The 19,862-nt window shown below is 35.6% G+C and overlaps 1 protein-coding gene and 1 non-coding gene across 2 annotated transcripts; both read right to left on the bottom strand.

Annotated features, from left to right (window-relative positions):
• Window positions 1-8,567: 8,567 nt before the first annotated feature.
• Window positions 8,568-13,892, bottom strand: LOC110650218 (flavin-containing monooxygenase FMO GS-OX-like 4). Its single transcript, XM_021805080.2, has 7 exons — window positions 13,261-13,892; window positions 13,000-13,070; window positions 9,966-10,118; window positions 9,760-9,842; window positions 9,511-9,646; window positions 9,256-9,429; window positions 8,568-9,096 (listed from the first exon to the last, which is right to left on the bottom strand). The coding sequence occupies exons 1-7, from the start codon at window positions 13,817-13,819 to the stop codon at window positions 8,902-8,904; spliced, it is 1,371 nt and encodes a 456-aa protein (XP_021660772.2). The 5' UTR covers window positions 13,820-13,892; the 3' UTR covers window positions 8,568-8,901.
• A 3,434-nt stretch (window positions 13,893-17,326) lies between these two features.
• On the bottom strand, window positions 17,327-17,434 carry LOC131183637 (small nucleolar RNA R71). The gene has a single exon (XR_009151677.1). It is a non-coding gene; the product is annotated as a small nucleolar RNA R71 (small nucleolar RNA).
• Window positions 17,435-19,862: the final 2,428 nt, after the last annotated feature.

Raw genomic sequence — 19,862 nt, 5'->3', positions numbered from 1 at the left:
TGGTGTGGAAGAATTTAGCTTTGATGGTGACAGGAGCGTGGCTCCATATAATTTGGTGTCAGCGATTAGCGCTAGAAAAATGTTAAGGCGTGGATGCCAAGGGTATTTGGCATTGGTGAGAGATACATCTGTAGAAGGTGTCAGCATGGAAAATGTTCCTATTGTCAGAGAATTTATGGATGTCTTCCCTGAAGAGCTTCCAGGGTTGCCACCAGAAAGGGAAATAGAGTTCTACATTGATGTTGTTCAGGGTACAAATCCCATATCCATGCCACCTTACAGGATGGCCCCAGCAGAATTGAAAGAGTTAAAAGAGCAACTACAGTAGCTGTTGGACAAAGGTTTCATACGTCCGAGCACTTCACCCTGGGGTGCTCCTGTTCTATTTGTGAGAAAGAAAGATGGGTCATTGAGGTTGTGCATTGACTATAGACAGCTGAACAAGGTGACTGTGAAGAACAAGTATCCACTTCCTAGGATCGACGATTTGTTTGATCAGCTCCAAGGGGCTAGATTCTTTTCCAAGATAGACCTGCAATTAGGCTACCATTAGTTGAGAATCAGGGATGAGGACGTGTCCAAAACGGCATTCAGGACAAGATATGGTCATTATGAGTTCTTGGTGATGTCTTTTGGACTCACTAATACACCAACAGCCTTCATGGACTTGATGAACCGGGTGTTCAAGCCATTTTTGGACCATTTTGTCATCGTATTCATAGATGACATTTTGGTATACTCTCAGACCAAGGAAGAACACGTGTGGCACTTGAGGATGGTGTTGCAGACTTTGAGGGAGCACCAGCTATATGCCAAATTTTTGAAATGTAAATTTTGGCTAGAAAGCATCTCATTCTTGGGACACGTGGCTTCAAGAGAAGGTATTTAAGTGGATCCCAAGAAAATTGAAGCTGTAACTAATTGGCTTAGGCCTACAACAGTCACTGAGGTGCGAAGTTTTCTGGGTCTAGCTGGCTACTATAGGCGTTTTGTACAGGATTTTTCCAGGATAGCAGCTCCCCTAACTAAGTTAACCCGGAAGAATGTTCCATTCATTTGGACAGATGACTGTGAGGAGAGTTTCCAAAAGCTTAAGGAGTGTCTAACCACTGCCCCTGTGTTGACACTACCTAAGAGTGGTGAAGGATATAGTGTGTATTGTGATTCCTCCAGAGTTGGCTTAGGGTGTGTTTTGATGCAGAATGGAAATGTAGTGGCTTATGCTTCAAGACAGCTGAAGAGGCATGAGCAGAACTACCCCACCCATGATTTGGAAATGGCGGCTGTAATCTTTGCACTAAAAATCTGGAGACACTACCTGTATGGTGAAGTGTGCGAGATATACACCGACCATAAGAGTTTGAAGTACATCTTCCAACAGAGGGACTTAAACTTGAGACAGAGGAGATGGATGGAGCTTCTGAAAGACTATGATTGCACCATCCAGTACCACCCTGGGAAAGCCAATGTAGTAGCAGATGCTTTGAGCAGAAAATCTTACAGCGATTTGGCGCACATTTCAGCAGAGAAGAGACCGTTGATTCAGGAAATACATGAGTTGATGGATCAAGGTTTAATCCTAGATCTTTCAGATGAGGGGGTATTGCAGGCTCATTTTTCAGTGAGGCCAGACTTAAGAGATAGAGTTAGAGTTTCCCAGCACAGAGACCAACAATTGATGAAGATCATAGAAAGAGTACAGCAGGGTGAAGGTAGTGAGTTTGGATTTGCCAATGATGGCGCCCTAGTGCAAGGTTCTAGGATATGTGTGCCCGATGTGGACAACCTCAGGAATGAAATCATGCGAGAGGCACACTATACACTATACAATGTCCACCCAGGTTCCACCAAAATGTACCATGATGTGAAAGATAGCTACTGGTGGAATGGCATGAAGAGAGACATAGCAGACTTTGTGTCCAAGTGCTTGACTTGTCAGAAGGTGAAGTTTGAACACCAGAGACTGTCAGGGAAGCTGCAAGAGCTCCCTATCCCAGAATAGAAGTGGGAAATGATCACTATGGATTTTGTGACTGGGTTGCCTCGTACCCCACGAGGATATGATTCGATATGGGTAATTGTGGACCGTCTAACCAAATCAGCTCACTTCTTGCCCGTGAAGACTACATATTCTGTGGCACAGTACGCCCGACTCTACATTCGAGAAATAGTCAGATTGCATGGAGTTCCAGCTTCCATAATATCTGACAGAGGGCCCCAGTTTACTTCTCAATTTTGGAGAAAGTTGCAGGAGGCACTTGGCACACAGTTGAACTTCAGTACGGCCTTCCACCCTCAGACAGACGGACAGTCCGAAAGGACAATCCAAACACTGGAAGACATGCTTTGCATGAGTGTTTTGGATTTTGGAGGTCAATGGGATGATCAGCTAGCTTTGGTGGAGTTTGCCTACAACAACAGTTACCATTCCAGCATAGGGATGGCACCCTATGAGGCACTATATGGAAGAAAGTGCAGGTCTCCTCTGTGTTGGACGGAAATGGGAGAAGCGAAGGTGCATGATGTAGACCTAGTGCAGTACACTTCACAGATGGTTCCCTTAATCAGGGAACGATTGAAAAGCTTGACTTTCAGAGGCGTAAGAGTTATGCGGACCCGCACGGAGGGATGTGGAGTTTGCAGTAGGTGACTATGTATTCCTGAAGGTTTCTCCAATGAAGGGAGTCATGAGATTTGGAAAGAAGGGCAAGTTGGCACCGCGGTATATCGGACCTTTTGAGGTTACGGATAGAGTTGGAGCAGTTGCCTACCGGTTGGAGCTACCACCCAACCTTTCTCACGTTCATCCCGTATTTCACATCTCCATGCTCAGGAAATACAATCCAGATCCTTCTCATGTACTACAACTAGATGTAATAGAGCTAAAAGAGAACTTGACATTTGAGGAGCAACATGTAGCCATAGTGGACTACCAAGTGAGACAGCTAAGATCCAAACAAATCCCTATGGTTAAGGTCTTGTGGAGGAGCCAGTCAGTGGAAGAGTGCACCTGGGAGTCAGAACGGGACATGCGTATCAAGTACCCTTATCTGTTCAATGTATAATCATGTGCTTTATTCTGCCTTATGTAAAAAATTCAAGGACGAATTTTCTGTAAGGGGGGAAGAATGTAACACCCCAAAATTTTAGATTTTATTATTTTATGAGTATTTTTGGTATTTTAATTTTATTTAAATTTTAAGAAATTATTTGAGATTTTTCGGATTTTAAAAATCGGGTTTGATTTTCCGAAAAAATAAACTTTGATGATTTTTAAAAATTAATTTAAAGACCACGTGGCAAAACTAAAAATATATTTGGAGTCTATGAATTTTTCTGAGTTTTCTGGAATTTTTTCGAAATTTTTGGACCTCGTTTTCGGTCCCGAGATAGAGTAAAAATTCAAAATTTTGTATTTCAAATCGAATCGGCCGAATCGAACCTGACCGGATCGGAACGGTCGAATCGGACCGGCTCCCTCCCCTTTTTCTTCCTCTCGCCCGCGTCTCCTCCCCCTTCTCTCTTTCTCCCATTTTCTCTCTCCTCCCACCCCGGCCGACCACCTCCCCGCCACGACTCACCGTGCGCCGTCCCACCTCCTTCCCCCGGCCGGCCACCGCCCCAAACGGCAGGAAAACGCGCGCGAACTCCCCTTCCTCGCTCCCGCGACGTTTCGACTTCCCGGCCAAAATCCGGCTGATCCGGCCACCAATCGGACCGGGTCTTGTGTCTAAAATCATCTACTCATCGAGAGCTTTCCATAGACACCAAGAACGCCGAAATCCATTGAGCGGTTTGTCCAATTTTTGCCTGGGAAGTTTTAGCCCATTTTGACTTTCGGGCTAGATTTCTCGCAATCTGTGAATCCCACGAGAAAACCGAGAGTACCAGAGCGCTCCACTCGTCGAGAGCTTCGCGGCGACATAAATTTCGAATTTTTTCGACACCGTTTTTCAGTGGGTCCCACGGAACTTCGCAGTGTTTTTCCGAGTATTAAATGAGCTTAGAAAATTCTGAAAAATTTATGTACTAACCCCCGTGTTGTGGGCTTCATGTAGGTATCCTCAATTCGCGGAAATTCGACAGTTGGCCGGGTCTGCAAATTTCCGGGTAGAGAGACCTGTTATCTGAAAAGTCTCCGAATTGGACCGAGGTTTTGGCTACCCCCCCATTGTCAGATGTCCCGAGCGCGTTCCCGAAGTCGGAATCGGCAAAGGTAAACCCGAACCTTGCTTTTTCGTAATTTTCTAGTGCTTAAATAGGGTTAAAAATCCATAAAATATTCGTGGTAGCTCAAAAAATTATGATTCTTTTTGCAATAGCCTAGTAATATTGCTAAGGACCGCGGGGCAAAGTTTTAGAATTTTTAGAGCTTGTTTGGGCAATTTTTGCAAAATTGATCAATTATAAGGACTAAATTGAAATTTTACATATTGTGATGAATGATTGATTTGATGGGCCCAGGAGGGGCTGTGTGATGTGATTGAGTTGTGGATATATGGATTGTGAATATAAAAGTGTGTTTTGAGCCCTTTTGCAGGTTGGGTAGGTCCTAGGTATAAGGGAGACTCTGTCGGATTTTCGGCACAACTTAGGACGTATTTGGTCTTTTCTTGATTGTATTGAGTCATTTATATTAAAAATTATAATGTAATTGTCAGGTGAGTAGGCGACCTTCTTCCTCCGCCTTGCCACGATGGACCGTTGTCAAGTCTGTGAGTAAAATATTAATTTTAATTGTAATTTCACTATTATTATATGTTCAAGCATGCCCATGCATCACTTATATGCATATATTTATGTAGTTAAACTCTAGGCACGATTTATGTTGCAATGATAACTGTTAAAGTGCCATGGATATTGTTGTGGTAATTTAGAGCAGTGTGCGTGCGTTGGCGTGCGTGTGATGTGGTGTGGACTATGGATAGGACGGGTAGTCACGGCTTGAGTTCTTCGCTGGGACCCGATCCTTCGGGGGGTAGTCACAGCTTGAGTTCTTCTCTGGGACCCCCGATTTGGTTTATTAAGCGAAAGTCCGGCTTGAGTTCTTCGCTGGCACCAGGTTGGATTTAAGAGAGCTGTATGGGGGATCAGCTCCCATATATTATGATTGATACTACAGGGTGTGTGAGTGCTCCAAATTACCTTTTTGATGTTATGATGTAAAAATGTTGTTGATGTTGCATTTCACTCTACAGGGTGCATTAGTTTTAGATAGTTATAGAGATTATGGTTAAAATTGATATTTTACTCTCTGTGTCGAACGCTCACTCCTGTTCAATATTTTTTCAGGCTACAGGAGGATTTTATTGTGGTTAACCTGCTTTTCTCCTTCGCAGGTTGTTTATCAATATTTGTGTAATTTTATTTACTCCTAGAATTTCCGCATGTATTAGAAGTATTTATTTGATTTTGGTCTGTAATGTTATTACCATGTTGGACCTGTAAACGTATAATGATATGCATGTTTGATGGACTGGATGAGGGAGCTGAGCTCCCATATGTTTTTATGATGATATGAGTATGTGGAGGGTGAGCTGAGCTCCCCAATTGAGTATTTACTGTGTTTACAGGTCGGGTGAGTCAAAAACTCCCCGTTGAAAGGTCCATTTTATGGCTGGACTTTGTCCGATTGATTTCTTGAAATTGGGCCCAAATGGGCCTTAGAGTTGGGTTAAGTGAATAGTTAGGCTTACTACGGGCCTCGGGGGCTTTAGGCTGGCCCAGGTCCTAGTGCTGGTCCGGCCCATAGGTTGGGTCGTGACAACTCTGTTATTATTTTATATATTCAATAAAATTTTCAATACCCTCTATTTTGATTTTTTTTTATATTTTTTTTAATTATCAATTATCATATAATTTTTTAAAAAAGGGCAAGTAATACTCAACTCAACTCAATTCAACTAAGCTTTTATCCCAAAAATTTATTGGGGTTGGCTATATGGATTCTCTTTCTCCACTCTAAATGATTTTGGGTTAAATCATCGGAAATGTGTAATACTTTTAGGTCATGTTGTATTATTCTCCTTTAAGTTAGTTTAGGTCTACCTATTCTTTTCTTTCTATTCTCTAACTCAATGTGCTCTACATGTCTAACTAGAATTTTCCTATGTCTATGCTTCACATTACCAAACCACCTCAATCTCCCTTTTCTCAACATATAACTGAAAATTTTGATTCTTCTAAATCCTAAAGGGATACATAGGCAAAATTAAGTTCATGCACCTTTTTCTAATTTTTTTTAAATTAATTTCATCTCTAGTTTTTAATAAGTTTAACTCTTTGCTTATTAAATTTTTCTTAAAAATAAGTTAATTTTATTCTTTTTATTCTTATTTTATTTTGATTAAAAGATTTCTAAGAAAAATTAAAATATTTTTACAAATATAACTTAAATTATAAATCAATAAAATTTTCCTCTAATTTTTTTCCTTTAAATCGCTCTTAAACCGCTCCAAAATCGTTTCGAAACTGTTATTCAAACCGTTTTGAACTGTCATTTTTTGAACCGTCTCTTAAACCGTTTTAAACCGGGGCTCGAACCGGAACCGGCGGTTCAGGAACCATCTTCCAAACCGTCCCATGACGGTTTGGTTCAGGTTCATTATTTTATTGAACCTGAATCGGTGGTTCAGGAACCGTAATCGGCGGTTCCTGAACCATGGCCACCCCTAAGTACTCCTGTTAAAAAGCTTTTTTAAGTAGAGTTTAATATAAAATATTATATTTACATTATTGTTGCGTTAAATATTATATTTTTTATTTATATTGATTGATAATTTAATAGTTAAGTTAAAATTTAGAAATTATGGGAATTAATAAAAAATTATTTTTTTAATATAAATATGATAATTATTATAATAAATATTTAAATAATTAATATTATTAGATAGAGTAATTATTTTTTTAATTTTTAAATATTATTATAAATATTATGTTATTAAATATTATTATACCGTTAAATATTATTATTTTAAATACCATTTTAAATATTAAAAAAATATTTTAATTAAAATAAAAATATAATTTTATTATTTTTATATTTATCAATTATTTTTATCGAATATTACTATTTTAAATTATTATATAAATAATTAATGAATATAAATTAATATTTGATATTTTATAACACGATTAATAATTATTAAAATAATTAATAACTATTAAAATAGATAATATTATCAAATAAACCCATAAATCTGATGGCAAATAAGTTACCATGAATAAGGCTTTGCATGGGTAGATCACAGGATAATTTATTAACAAATAAGGAAATATAGGTCATAATCAAAGAACATATAATTTTTTAATTTAATTACATGAAAATCTAAGGATAATTTTTTAATTAATTCTATAAAGATAATATTTGTTATAAAGGGTTTTGTTCTATTTTCTAACTTTAATAAATTATATGAAAACATAAAAATAATATTTTGCTTGACATGCGTGTGTTTCTTAAAAAATAATGATTAAATTATTATTATTATTATTATTATTATTATTATTATGGGGAAAAAATTAAAAAATAAAGTATTATTATATAATGGTACTTATCATGATAAAATTTAATAACAAATAATTTATATTTAATTATAATCGACCACTCATCATAATCTGTAATATCATGTAATATAATTATTTTTTGTAATATTCAAAATCATTTCTTAGCTTTAAAACATTATGAATTATACTATTATATAATAATAGTATTATTATGATGTATAGAAGAATTTAATCATTTAAAAATTAGTTTTTAAGCTATTTAGAAAAAAGAAGCTCAATGCATTTCAGATATCTAATTAAATCTATTACACTATTTATTTTTTATTTTTAATTTATTAAACTCTTAGCTTTTTTATTTTTATAATTAATATCATTTTCAAATTTATCGACAAAAAATACTTCCTCTATTTATTTTATTTTTAGAAGATTAATGAGCATTAACTTTTTTTTTTAATTTTACCCTTTATTTCTACTAAATATAATAAATATTCATACAAGAAGTAATTAGGTTAGATAAAAAAAAAATTTAATCAATTACTAATATATTTTTATAATAATAAAATTATTTAATCAATTTATTAATCACTGTGAAAAACTCAAAAATCTTCTTTCATTTTTAATAGATTAAACTTGATCATTTATGTAAGTATTTATTATTGAATTGAGAAAAATATGCTTATTGGTTATAAAAGAAAAATTTTGAAGAGTGCAATGGATCAAAAATATAAAGTCAGAGACATAATAGATAAAAATAAAATACTAAGGGGCATATTAGACTTTTTTTAAATAATTTAAGAGCTAATTTATACATTCGGTAAAATTTAACCGCAATTTAACTAGAGACCTGGACAGACCCAATTAAGATTATCGCTCTCCTTTTATTAATTTAACATTCAAACAATTCAATGGCTACAAAATCAACAAATTTTTCCATAACATAGCTGAAATCTTTAAAGGAATTTTAGCAGATCCAATATTTATTTAGAATAAATAAATGTGATGATAAATAAAATTAAAAATACAAAATTCACATGGTTCACGTAAACCAATCCATTAATAAACCAATCTACTCACTCCTTGAAACCCAAATACTCACATCCCAAAGGCTTTCTTGTAAAGGACACACTCTACACTCCACATATTGTTACATATTGTACAGAGAAGCAATTACTGCTTGTACATATTAAGTGTTTTTGGCAACAAATGCTTGAATATGGTTGGGCACACATATCATCAACCAACTTTTCACCTTCCTCGTTAAAGCTTAATTAGTAAGCTCATATATGAACAACCAACTTTTTGATAACCAAATAGAGCTTTATTAGGAAGCTCTATATGCGAGCCAACCGAATGTAATAGGTTGTACCATAAACTCAAGTTACCATCAGATGACTGTTACTAAATTGTTTTCGAGGTGTCTTTAATGAAGTCTTGATTGGCTTCCAAGATTAGGTGGTCATCATCTTCCCCTTCATCACGATAAGTATATGGTCGAAGGCGCTTGAGGAAGGTACTTGCATAAAACATTCGCATTCTCCATTCTTCAAACCCTTCACACCCGCATAGAGCTCCAAGCCAGTTGCTCAACTCAAGCTGCAACAAGATATGCAAGATAAGAGATGACCTAAATTTATTAGCAAAGGTTTTGGTGAAGATTTCACAACCTCTCCATCCTTGCCAGATGATAATAAAATGGACATTTACCAAACAAAACATTATCAAAGAAATAAGGTGTCTATTTGCAAGGGTTACCCCAGAATCACCCATGTTATGAGTGTAACTTTTTGGAACGTTTGAAGCTTCAAGTTGCAGGTAGAAGGCTTCAACATCTTCCATCATCTCCTCTTTTGACGGAAGATCAATCCTACCCGATAACACACCAGCAATCCACTTGCTTTGAAGTTCAAACATTGCGAAAGGGAAAATCTAGCACAAATTACATGCAGAGTATTATTTTTACAGTTAAAATTATCATATCAAAACAAACCTCTGACTTCTGAGTAGAACCTTCCGTGGTATCCCAACAAAGGAAAGAAATGGGGCCAAAGATGGTGGGAAAACATGCTTGTATAACGGTCCCACACGATTATCATCCACAGTCACAATGCCATTGGTTTCAAGAAAAGGGAAGTGATACTTGTACCTTCAAGATAAACGCAATTGTAGCTACTTGTAAATTCAGTTTTGTTTCTTTTTATAGACTCCAAAGTCCATAAATGTGTGTGTGATTTTTGGTATGAACCAAATCAAACGTACCCCGTGCACTGTAGAATTATGTCAGCTACAACAACCCTCCCATTTCTGAAGACCACAGAACCATCATCATGGACTCTTTCAATCTGCATTATTTAACTACTGTCATTATTTTAGATCAAGCACCCGGCAAGCATCAGGGTCAAATCAAAGCTACCTATATGAACTTTTTTAAAATAGACCCCTCACTCTTAATCTGGGTGACTTACCATAGAATGAAACCACATATTATCATATCCAGTCCGCTGTTCATATGTTTCATCTGTAACTGATCTTGCAGCAACATGGACCTCCTTGGCAACCCCAGCGATTTCCCTGCTTATCTCAGCAGCACTTAATGAACTCCCAATCAAAACTACCACCTGTTTGCTTGTAAAAAATTCACAAGTAATAAATACAATTAAATCTCAATGATGGTGAAATCGAATAGTATCACAGCACACATCTGGTAATTAACACCAAGTGGGCTGGTGTAGAATTAACTTTGATACCATATTTTGGAATAAGAAAATAGTCTAAAATTAAAGAATATTGTATTGATGTATATGAACAAAGATATACAACCTCATTTATAGTGGTGTATATATATAAAGATATGCAGTGTGATTAAATGAATGATTACAGAACATTCATCTTAAGTCTACTATATATATGCTAATCGAAGTATCAGTTGGCTTAATTTTGTTGACAGTACGCAGCAACATCAAAGTAATGTCTTTCTTTAAATTATTAATAGCCTGACTGTGGTCTGACACCAAACCAGATGGCACACCGCTATCTGATGCCAATGAAAGATGCCAGACAAGACACCAGACTGCAAATGGATGCCACACCGAGTGGTACCAATCCGACACCACGGGATACCGTGCAGATGCAGTCTACTCTCACACCGCATGTGACAGCACAAACCACACCAGATCACAGACTGCAAGCGCAAGCATATCAAATCCCATATTCATGACAAGCCAAATTATAGGTACGATTGACTTCACCGTTTCCAGATTCTTAGCCTCCATCTGTAATTATTTAACTAATATTTAGCGTTAGTTTACCCTTTTATTTAGCATACAGGTGTGTATATAATTGTATCATTGTTCAGAGAAATACAACAAAGCCATTCCATTCCACAACAAATATTACATCCTATCAAAGCATGAAAGATCTTAAGGCTCTGACCAGAAATTGCCACCAAATAATCAATCTCTTTTCATCACCAAAAACATGTCAGAAAATGAGAAAAACTCTAGTTCTGCTCCCAATAGTTAATCTCTTGATCAGTTTCGCACTTCCAAAATCATAGACCCGCTATAATTATACCACCTATAATCCTCATATCACATTGGGACATCCTACAGTCTCATGTCCTTAATGGAACCAATTATAACACTTGGCATAGAGCTATGATAAATGCTCTTGAAGCCAAAAATAAATTTGGCTTTGTAAATGTTACATTGACAAAGCCAGATGGATCTCCACTAGATTTTGAAGTTTGGGAGAAGGTCAATTCCATGGTGCCCACATGGATACTTAACTCCCTCACTTCAGATCTTCATGACAGCATGGCTTATTTTGAAGTACCTCGTGATATGTTGTTGGATTTGTAGGAGAGATTTTCTCAAGGCAACGACCCCAGGATCCAAGAGCTCGAATGCGACCTCGCCAACTTAAGTCAGGATGATATGATTGTTGTAAAATATAACACAAAGTTTAAGGGATTATGGGATGAAGTTTGTCTTTATTCCCCAATCCTAAACTGCATCTGTGGTGCAGCAAAAGACTTTGCCTGCCAAAGTGATGAAGAAAAACTCCACCAATCCCCTTTAGGACTCGGTGATTCATTTAGAACCATTCATTCACAATCTTGGGCTCAAAACTTTTGCCTTCTCTTGGAAAAGCTTCTTCCATTGTCTCAAAGGAAGAGAAACAGTTGACTTATACCTCAAGCCGTCCAAAAATTCAACAAGGAGTAGCCATACATGCAAGGGGCTCATCAAAGTCCTTTGGTTCCAGCTCACATCATCCTCGACCTCATGCGACGACACTGAGAGTTGAGAAGAAATCAAATGGAGACATACACCAATCTCCAAAACGTGAGTTCAACTTCAATAAAGCCCAAGCCTACATTGTCAAACAAGAATCAATTGTTGAATTTTTTTTTTTTTTTTTTTTTGCCATCTGCAACCTCCACACTTGATATGTTGAAACCTGAGCAATGTTCACAATTCGTACATCGTCTTCAAACCAAGCCTAACGTTGCAGCTAATTTTTTTGGTAAGCCTACCTCATCCTTAGATTGGATTCTTGATTTAGGAGCATCAGAACACATGATCTCAGACAATACTAAGATAATTTTCAGCAGCAAACCACACTTTTTCGAGTACAACTACCTGATGGTTCTCAATTTTCTGTATTGCAAAGAGGACAAAACACCCTCCCATCCAATAATCATCTTTCAAATGTGTTATATGTTCTTTCTTTCTGTAGCAACCAGATTTCAATTGGTAAATTAACACGCAACTGCATTTTGCATCCATTTTCTTACCAACCTTTAGTGTTTTGCAGAAGCTTATTACAAGAACAGTGATTGACCTGGTGAGCAACATGATCATATTTACTAGTTCAAAAGTCTAGAAATTCCTGTTACTCTTTCTAGTGTGAAGTCAAGTGACCCTATTCTCTGACACCAAAAGCTAAGACATGTTTCACTTGATCATTTTTCTCATGTTCAAACTTACCCAAAAAATTTTTCAGCCAAGTTTGTGATGATTGTCATAAAGCAAAACAAACCATGGACTTCCTTTTCCAATCAGTAATCATCGAACAAAGGTTCCTTTCCATTTAATTTCATTGTGACATTTACAGAAGTCCACATTACTCAAATTTTGTGAATTTCGATGGCTGTTCAAATTGCCTAAAATAATGTTCAGATTTTCTTTGGCGAAATTTTGATTGTGGTTCAACTTCTTAGGGTATATTTTCCTTCGGCATGTTTCATCTTTACCGAAAAATTATGTTTTCTTTTTAAATAATATTTTATTTTTTTCATGGGTCCCACATAATTTAGCGAATGAATCTGAAAAAGAGTAAAATTGAGTTAAAAAAAGAAATTAAATTGTTCATTCTATCAAAAATTAAAAGGTAAAGGACTAAATTGACCTTGGACTAGCGTGACTATCGGGTATAACTTAAAAGGATCAAAATGTAATAAGACAACAAAAGGTGATGTTGAGATCAGAAACATACTTGATCTCGGAAGAGGTCCGGAACACGGTAATTGTGGCTATGCATTTGCTTCCCTGGCCAAGAACTGATGCCTGTAATGAAAATGATATTTTTATCATCAAATTTTTTTTTTTTTTTAAGAAATGACATCCACCAAAGAATCTATCATATTACTTCAAACATGAGGAACCGAATAAACCAGAGTTGCAACGAATAGTAAAAAGCACAACACATGAATATTATTAAAAGAAAGAATAACCCTCAACGCAAGAAATGAAGTACCTGGTATTTGAGCAACACAAGGTTCAGTGTAATGGCCATTGCAAACAACAACAGCATCATAAGTCTCATCTTCAAAATCAAAGTAAGTACCATCACTATTTGCTCTCTTCTTTTTAGACCTCACTTTCCACTTGTTACTGTCCTCTACTAACCCGACATAAACCACCTCAGTCTCTAACCTCACCATATCCTCAATCTTAAACTCCCTCGCAAAATCTTGCAAGTAGAGTAACACCTCCCTGTGACTTGGGTATCTTCTCGGGTCTCTTGTTTGATCGTCTTTGGGTATGAACGGGCAGTCTTTGAAACCCATCAGTTCTCTTCGAAGGCCGACGCGGAGGGAGCTGTAAACGCTCGAGTGGATTACAGTTCGGTTCGGATTGAGGCTCAATGGGTCTGATTCAACCCTGGGATCGTAGGCCCAGATGCCGCCGATTTGGATTTGCCTTTCAAAGACTACTACCTTCTGGCCCTCGCGGTGGAGCTCACGTGCAGCAACAAGGCCTGCAGCGCCGGCGCCGATCACTGCAACGCGACGGGAGATGAAAGGAGTTGACATTGGCAAACGATTGAATTATTGTTATAGTTAGTAGGAGTGAGCTCAAGGCGATGGCCGTTTCTATATTTCTCTTTTTTTATATCATCTGAATTTTAATAATGCACATAATCATAATTTTTTTAATATAATTATTTATTAATAAAATAAGTTTTACTTTATGAAAAAATAAAATCAGTATTTCTACTTAAAAAAATATAAAATTACTATAAAAATAAGATAATATAACATATAACATTTTTTAAGATTTATTAATTTTTAATAATTACTTTTATTCTTTAATTTTAAATTTTTTTTTAAAAACTCCAATCTACAATCTTTAATAAAATGTTTCTTTTTTCCTTATTGCTCAAAAGTAAAATTACTATTTTATTTTCTTTTCATTTTATATTTTATTTCTAATTTTATTATTAATAAAATTATTTTATTTTATGTATTAATACAATTATTATATTTTTTTATTATCAAATATAGAATAATTTAAATTTTAAAAATAAAATTTTAAATTTAAGTATTATTTTATTAATATTTTATTTATAATAGTAATTTAAATATTTAATTTTAATAAATATTATTTTAATATTAAATAAAAATATAGAAGGAATGAACCTAGACGTAAATGTATCTAGGTTCGTCCTCCCGTCCCCTATCATTGTCCTAGCCGTACTTATATGTCAACATTTTAATATGGAATGATAATTAAATATAAAAAAAGATTATCATTATTTAAAAAAAAAATTTTAACATGAATAAAATAAAATTTTATGTCATCAATTATAATTAACTTATCACTCTGTAACTAATTTATTGTTTTATAAAATAATATTTTTTTTAATTAAAAAATAAATTTACTTATAATATAAAAAGTGATTATCATATAATTATAGAGGATAATATATATATATATATATTAAATATATTTAATAATTTTTATTTTATATAAATAATTAATTTATTATATAATTTTTCTTTTTATTGCCGAGCAACCCATTATCTTTCTCCCTCTTGTACTTTTTTTTTTTCCCTCAGCAATCCAGATCAACGTCAATGAGCCTTCATCCCCACCATCCAAAGGATACCGGCGAGCACAAGAAAAAGCCTTTTGTCCTGCGAGCTTGCATCCTAAAAGCCTATCGTCCTTATTGATGCATATATTTTGTATAGTCATTTAGGTCTAATTTTATAGTCATTTTATTTTATTATTAGTTATTTTTAGCTAATTTCATTAGTTATTTAGTTAGTTTTTCATAATTGTCAATTTTTGATTAATTTCTAATTTTTATTTTGTTTTGTAGGAAAAATAGTGTTTGTGAAGGACTGAAAAGAAATTTTGCCATTGAGGAGTGACTTCCACAGCCAAAGATGTCAAAAACAAGTTTTCAAGCTGAAATATGCATTGACCAAAATTATGCATAACTTGCTGCATAAGCTATGCAGATCTGCATAAAGAGAAAAATCACTGTTCCAATACCTGCCGAAATGTGCATAAGGAGACTGCATAGCTTATGCACATTCACGCCTCCCTTATGCACTTTCACGGAATTGTGCATAACCTATGCACCAAGTCATGCAGTTTCGCATAAGTGAACCAGAAACCAGCCGAAAACTGCATAAGGGACTGCATGACTTATGCAGTCCACTTATGCAGTCCCATAAAGAGTTCATTAATGAGCTGGCAGAAGATTCCCTCAGAAAATCCCTCCTCAAACACACCATTTTAGGGCTCCATGTCAGAAAATGCTATAAATAGTCCCATTTCCCATTTTAGAGGGGGAGACAAAAAGGGGGAAGCAAGTAGAGGAAGAAAAGGAATAGGGGAGGCAGCAGCTGAAGAGTCACAATCATCTCCCACTCCAGTTCCAACCAGATTTGGAGATTTCTTTCTTTTCTTACATTTTTCCTACATTTCTAGTGTTTAGTTTCTTGTTTCTTAGCTTAGATTAAAGCTTTATTTCCTTATAAACTCAGAATTTCTTGTAAACATTATGGATAGTGAGTAGTTTTACTTTGATTCTGGAGTAAGGAATGTAATATTTTAGTTATTTTTGTTGATTTGAACTGGGTTAGTCTCAATTTAATGAATTTATGAGGTTTAATCCATTTCTTGTGTGCTTATTCACATGCTTAATGAAGGGCCCCATTAAGTTATGTTCTTAATCCTTGGTTGAAGCACCGAAAGGAGAAAACCAAGTGATAGTTAATCAAGAAATTGGACTTAATTAACTTAGATCTAGAAATAGACTAAGGGTTAAGAGGGTTTTAATAGATTGATTAAATAACCTAATGGGTCTTGGTTAATTTTAACTCCACGAAAGTAGGATTAAGTTAATTAAGGCACTCTTTGTCTCACTCGAAAGAGTTTTCAAAGGATTTTATAATTAATCTCCTTTAAACCCATAAATTTCATGGATTAGGCTAGCTAGGGAAAATCCCAAAATGACTTAAATATGAACCCTTAACTCCAGAATCGTCTTTCATCAATTATTGCTTGGAATTTTACTTTTGAGTGTTTAGTTTAATCTCATTTTATTAATTTTCATTATTATCAATTTCTTTATTTTGTGAATTATTAAATTAGTCATTGTTTGAATTTAGTTTTGCATTTTCATACCTTATGCTTCAAATTCCTAAATTTCTTTTATTAATTTGATTAAAATACAATTTTAACATATTTTATTTTACATCAAAAATTCAATCATTAACACAACTCCTCGTGGGAACGATATCTTTTTCTATATTACTTGAATGACCCGTGCACTTGCGGTTGGGACACATCAAGTTTTTGGCGCCGTTGCCGGGGAGTTGTTTGTTTAAGATTGAATTCTTGATTATTTTAGTTGTTTTTAGTTTTATTTTTGTTATCTTTTCATTTTGTGTTTGTTTGTTCTTTTTCAGGTACTTTTAATCTTTTATGAGAAGAGCTAGAAGCACAAGTGACACATCCTTATTGTTCAATCTTGAAATAGAGAAATTTTATAAAGCCAACAAGAAAGAAACCAGAAAAAGGAAAGAAACCTTGAGAGAAACTGAATTAGAAGCAGACATGGCTGATGAAAGAATTAGAATTGGTGGCGGTAATGTTGGAAACGATCGAAACAATGAAAATGTAGCCCAAGGTGAAGAGGTTGTAAATGCTAATGTGCCTAGGGGAAGTATGATAGATCATGCTTTTCCTCGTTTTGATGACTTAAGAGAAAGTATAGCAAGACCAAGAATTGATGCAAATAGTTACAAGATGGATTTTGGGGTTCTTCAAATGATTCAAAATTCTCAATTCGGAGGACATCCTTCTGAAAATCCACACACACATCTGAAGAAGTTTGCGATGATTTGTGACATGCAAAAGCAAGCAGGAGTATCTGATGATGCAGCAAGGCTAAAATTGTTTCCATTCTCTTTGAAAGATAGAGCATTGGATTGGCTTGATTCTTTACCTCACAACTCAATTACAAATTGGGAGCAGCTCACTGATGCATTTCTTGCCCAATACTTTCCACCTGGAAAAACTCAAGAGTTGAGGAATCAAATGATTGCTTTTAGACCAAGAGAAGATGAGACTCTTTATGAGTCATGGATGAGATGGAAGGAGTTGGAGAGACAATGTCCACATCATGCCATTCCTAAATGGATGATAAACCAGAATTTTTACACAAATGTCACTCCTGCTATCAGAGGAATCATTGATGCTCAAACTGGAGGGGAATTCATCATTAAGCATGAAGATGAAGCTTATGAGTTGTTAGAGAAAATAGCAAAGAATACTCATCTTTGGAGTAGTCCAAGAGGACCAGCTCAACTCAAAAGAGGCAATTTCTTTGGAATGTATGAGCATGATCCATTCAACATGACCAATGCCAAATTTGTTGCACTCAGTAATGTGCTTGCTTAGAAAATGGTGTATTTAAGTATTCTAGTCAGTTCATCATCATGCTCTGGGAATTCTCAACAAGTTACTTATGCGGAAGGAACAATGAGTCATGGAGTAGATTATCCTTCATATGCTTGGAGGAATCATCCAAATTTTTCATGGGGGAATCAGCAAACTCAAGCTTTAACTCAGAACTTTCCACCACAACAACAAGGGCATCAATACCAACAACCTTGGCAACCACCACCTAGTTTTCAGCAAAAGAATGCAAATCCTGCACCTCTACCAAAACAGCAAGAACAAAGTTCCACCACAGAGGCTTTATTACAACAAATTCTTGCTAATCAAACTAAGCGTGATGAAGAGATGAGAGAGATGAAAGCAAGGCTGGAACAAATGCAAACACACAATAGGATGCTGGAAAATCAGATTGCACAACAAGCATGCTCATCAAGTACCAATTCTATGGGGAAACTTCCTAGTCAAATAGAAAATCTAAGGGAGCAATGTCATACCATCACACTGAGGAGTGGTAAAATAGTGCATACTGAGAAGAGTGAAAAAGTTGAGAAGAGAGAAAATGAGAAAGATGTTGAGAGAGATGAAAAACAAAAGAGTGAAAAAGGGAGTGCAAGAAAAGGTAAAGAGGAGGTTGGAGAGAAAGAAGAGAAATATATACCTCCAGAGCCTTACAAGCCACAGCTTTCCTTTCCACAGAGATTTCAAAAAGCCAAGATTGATAAGCAATTTGGAAAGTTCTTAGAGGTTTTAAAGAAGCTATATATAGATGTGCCTTTTATTGATGCTCTTTCCCAAATGCCTTTTTATGCTAAGTTTTTGAAAGAAATTCTCTTAAACAAAAGAAGACTTGAAGATTATGAGACTGTAGCCTTAACTGAGGAATGCAGTGCTATCCTCCAAAGGAAACTTCCTCCAAAGCTCAAGGATCCAGGAAGTTTTTCAATTCCATGCCACATTGGGGAATCATGTTCTATAAAAGCTTTATGTGATTTAGGGGTTAGTGTAAGCCTTATGCCCCTCTCCATCTATGAGAAGCTCAACATGGGAGATCTTAAGCTGACCCATATTTCTCTTCAGTTAGCTGACAGATCAATTAAGTATCCTGAAGGGATTTTGGAGAATGTGCCTCTAAAGGTTGGGAAATTCTACATACCTGTTGACTTTGTCATCTTGGACATGGAAGAGGATTCTAATATCCCAATCATTTTGGGGAGGCCTTTCCTAGCTACAGCTGGTGCTTTGATTGATGTGAAAGGTGAAAAGCTCACTCTCAGAGTCGGAGAGGATCATTTAGTCTTCAACATTGGCAATGATAAGAAAAAGCAACATGAAGATGTAGACTCTTGTTTGAGAATTAATATAGTTGATGAGTTAGTAAAAGAGAACTTTAGAAAGAGCTATCCGAAGGCTTCTCTTGAAAGTTGTCTTATCCATGAAAGGAGTATCAATGATGAAAATCCAAAAGAGGCTGCATTTGCACAACATTTGAATAGTAATCCACCTTGTCCTATGACACCAATCTTTCAAGTTGAGCAAGTGGAGAAAAGTGAAGTAAAACAACCATCTCTCAAAGAAAAAGATGCACCAAAGGTTGTCAAGAAAGAAATGGTTGGATTTTTAGATAAAGCAACAAGGATCTTCTCATGTGATGGAAAGACAATGAAATATAGATTCATTGAAGAACCTATTGGAAACAGAGGCAATAAATTCCAATTTCAGCCACCATGAAACATGAAAAGAGTCCAGCTAAGGACTATAAATTAGCGCTCTTGGGAGGCACCCCAAGTTCTTTAATTTTGCTTTTGTTGATTTACTTTTATTTACATTACTTTTGTTTTTATCTTAAATCTCCCCAAATTCATTTTTTGACATTGTTGAATCTTGTCCCTTGTAAATGTATTTCAATGAAGAAAGGCTGGTGAACTGCTGGGGAGTGATTCTTAACTTGAAAATTTTATCCTTCAAACTCTCCCAAAAACTGATTGGTTTTTGCTGCATAACCTGTGCAAGGGCTGCTATCTGGTTTATGCAGAGGAAAAATGACATTTTGCAGCAAAGAGGGTGTCTGCAGCAGATTACTTATGTTCTTGGTGAGGTTGGGTGTGTAACTTTTAAGTATATGTGCTTTTAATGTTAATATGGTGGTAAGTGGGTCAT

Source organism: Hevea brasiliensis, chromosome 9 (genome assembly GCF_030052815.1).
Source record: "Hevea brasiliensis isolate MT/VB/25A 57/8 chromosome 9, ASM3005281v1, whole genome shotgun sequence".
Taxonomy (NCBI): Eukaryota; Viridiplantae; Streptophyta; class Magnoliopsida; order Malpighiales; family Euphorbiaceae; genus Hevea; species Hevea brasiliensis.
The sequence above is the reverse complement of the archived record's forward strand: the minus strand, read 5'-3'. Positions and strand labels throughout refer to the sequence as shown.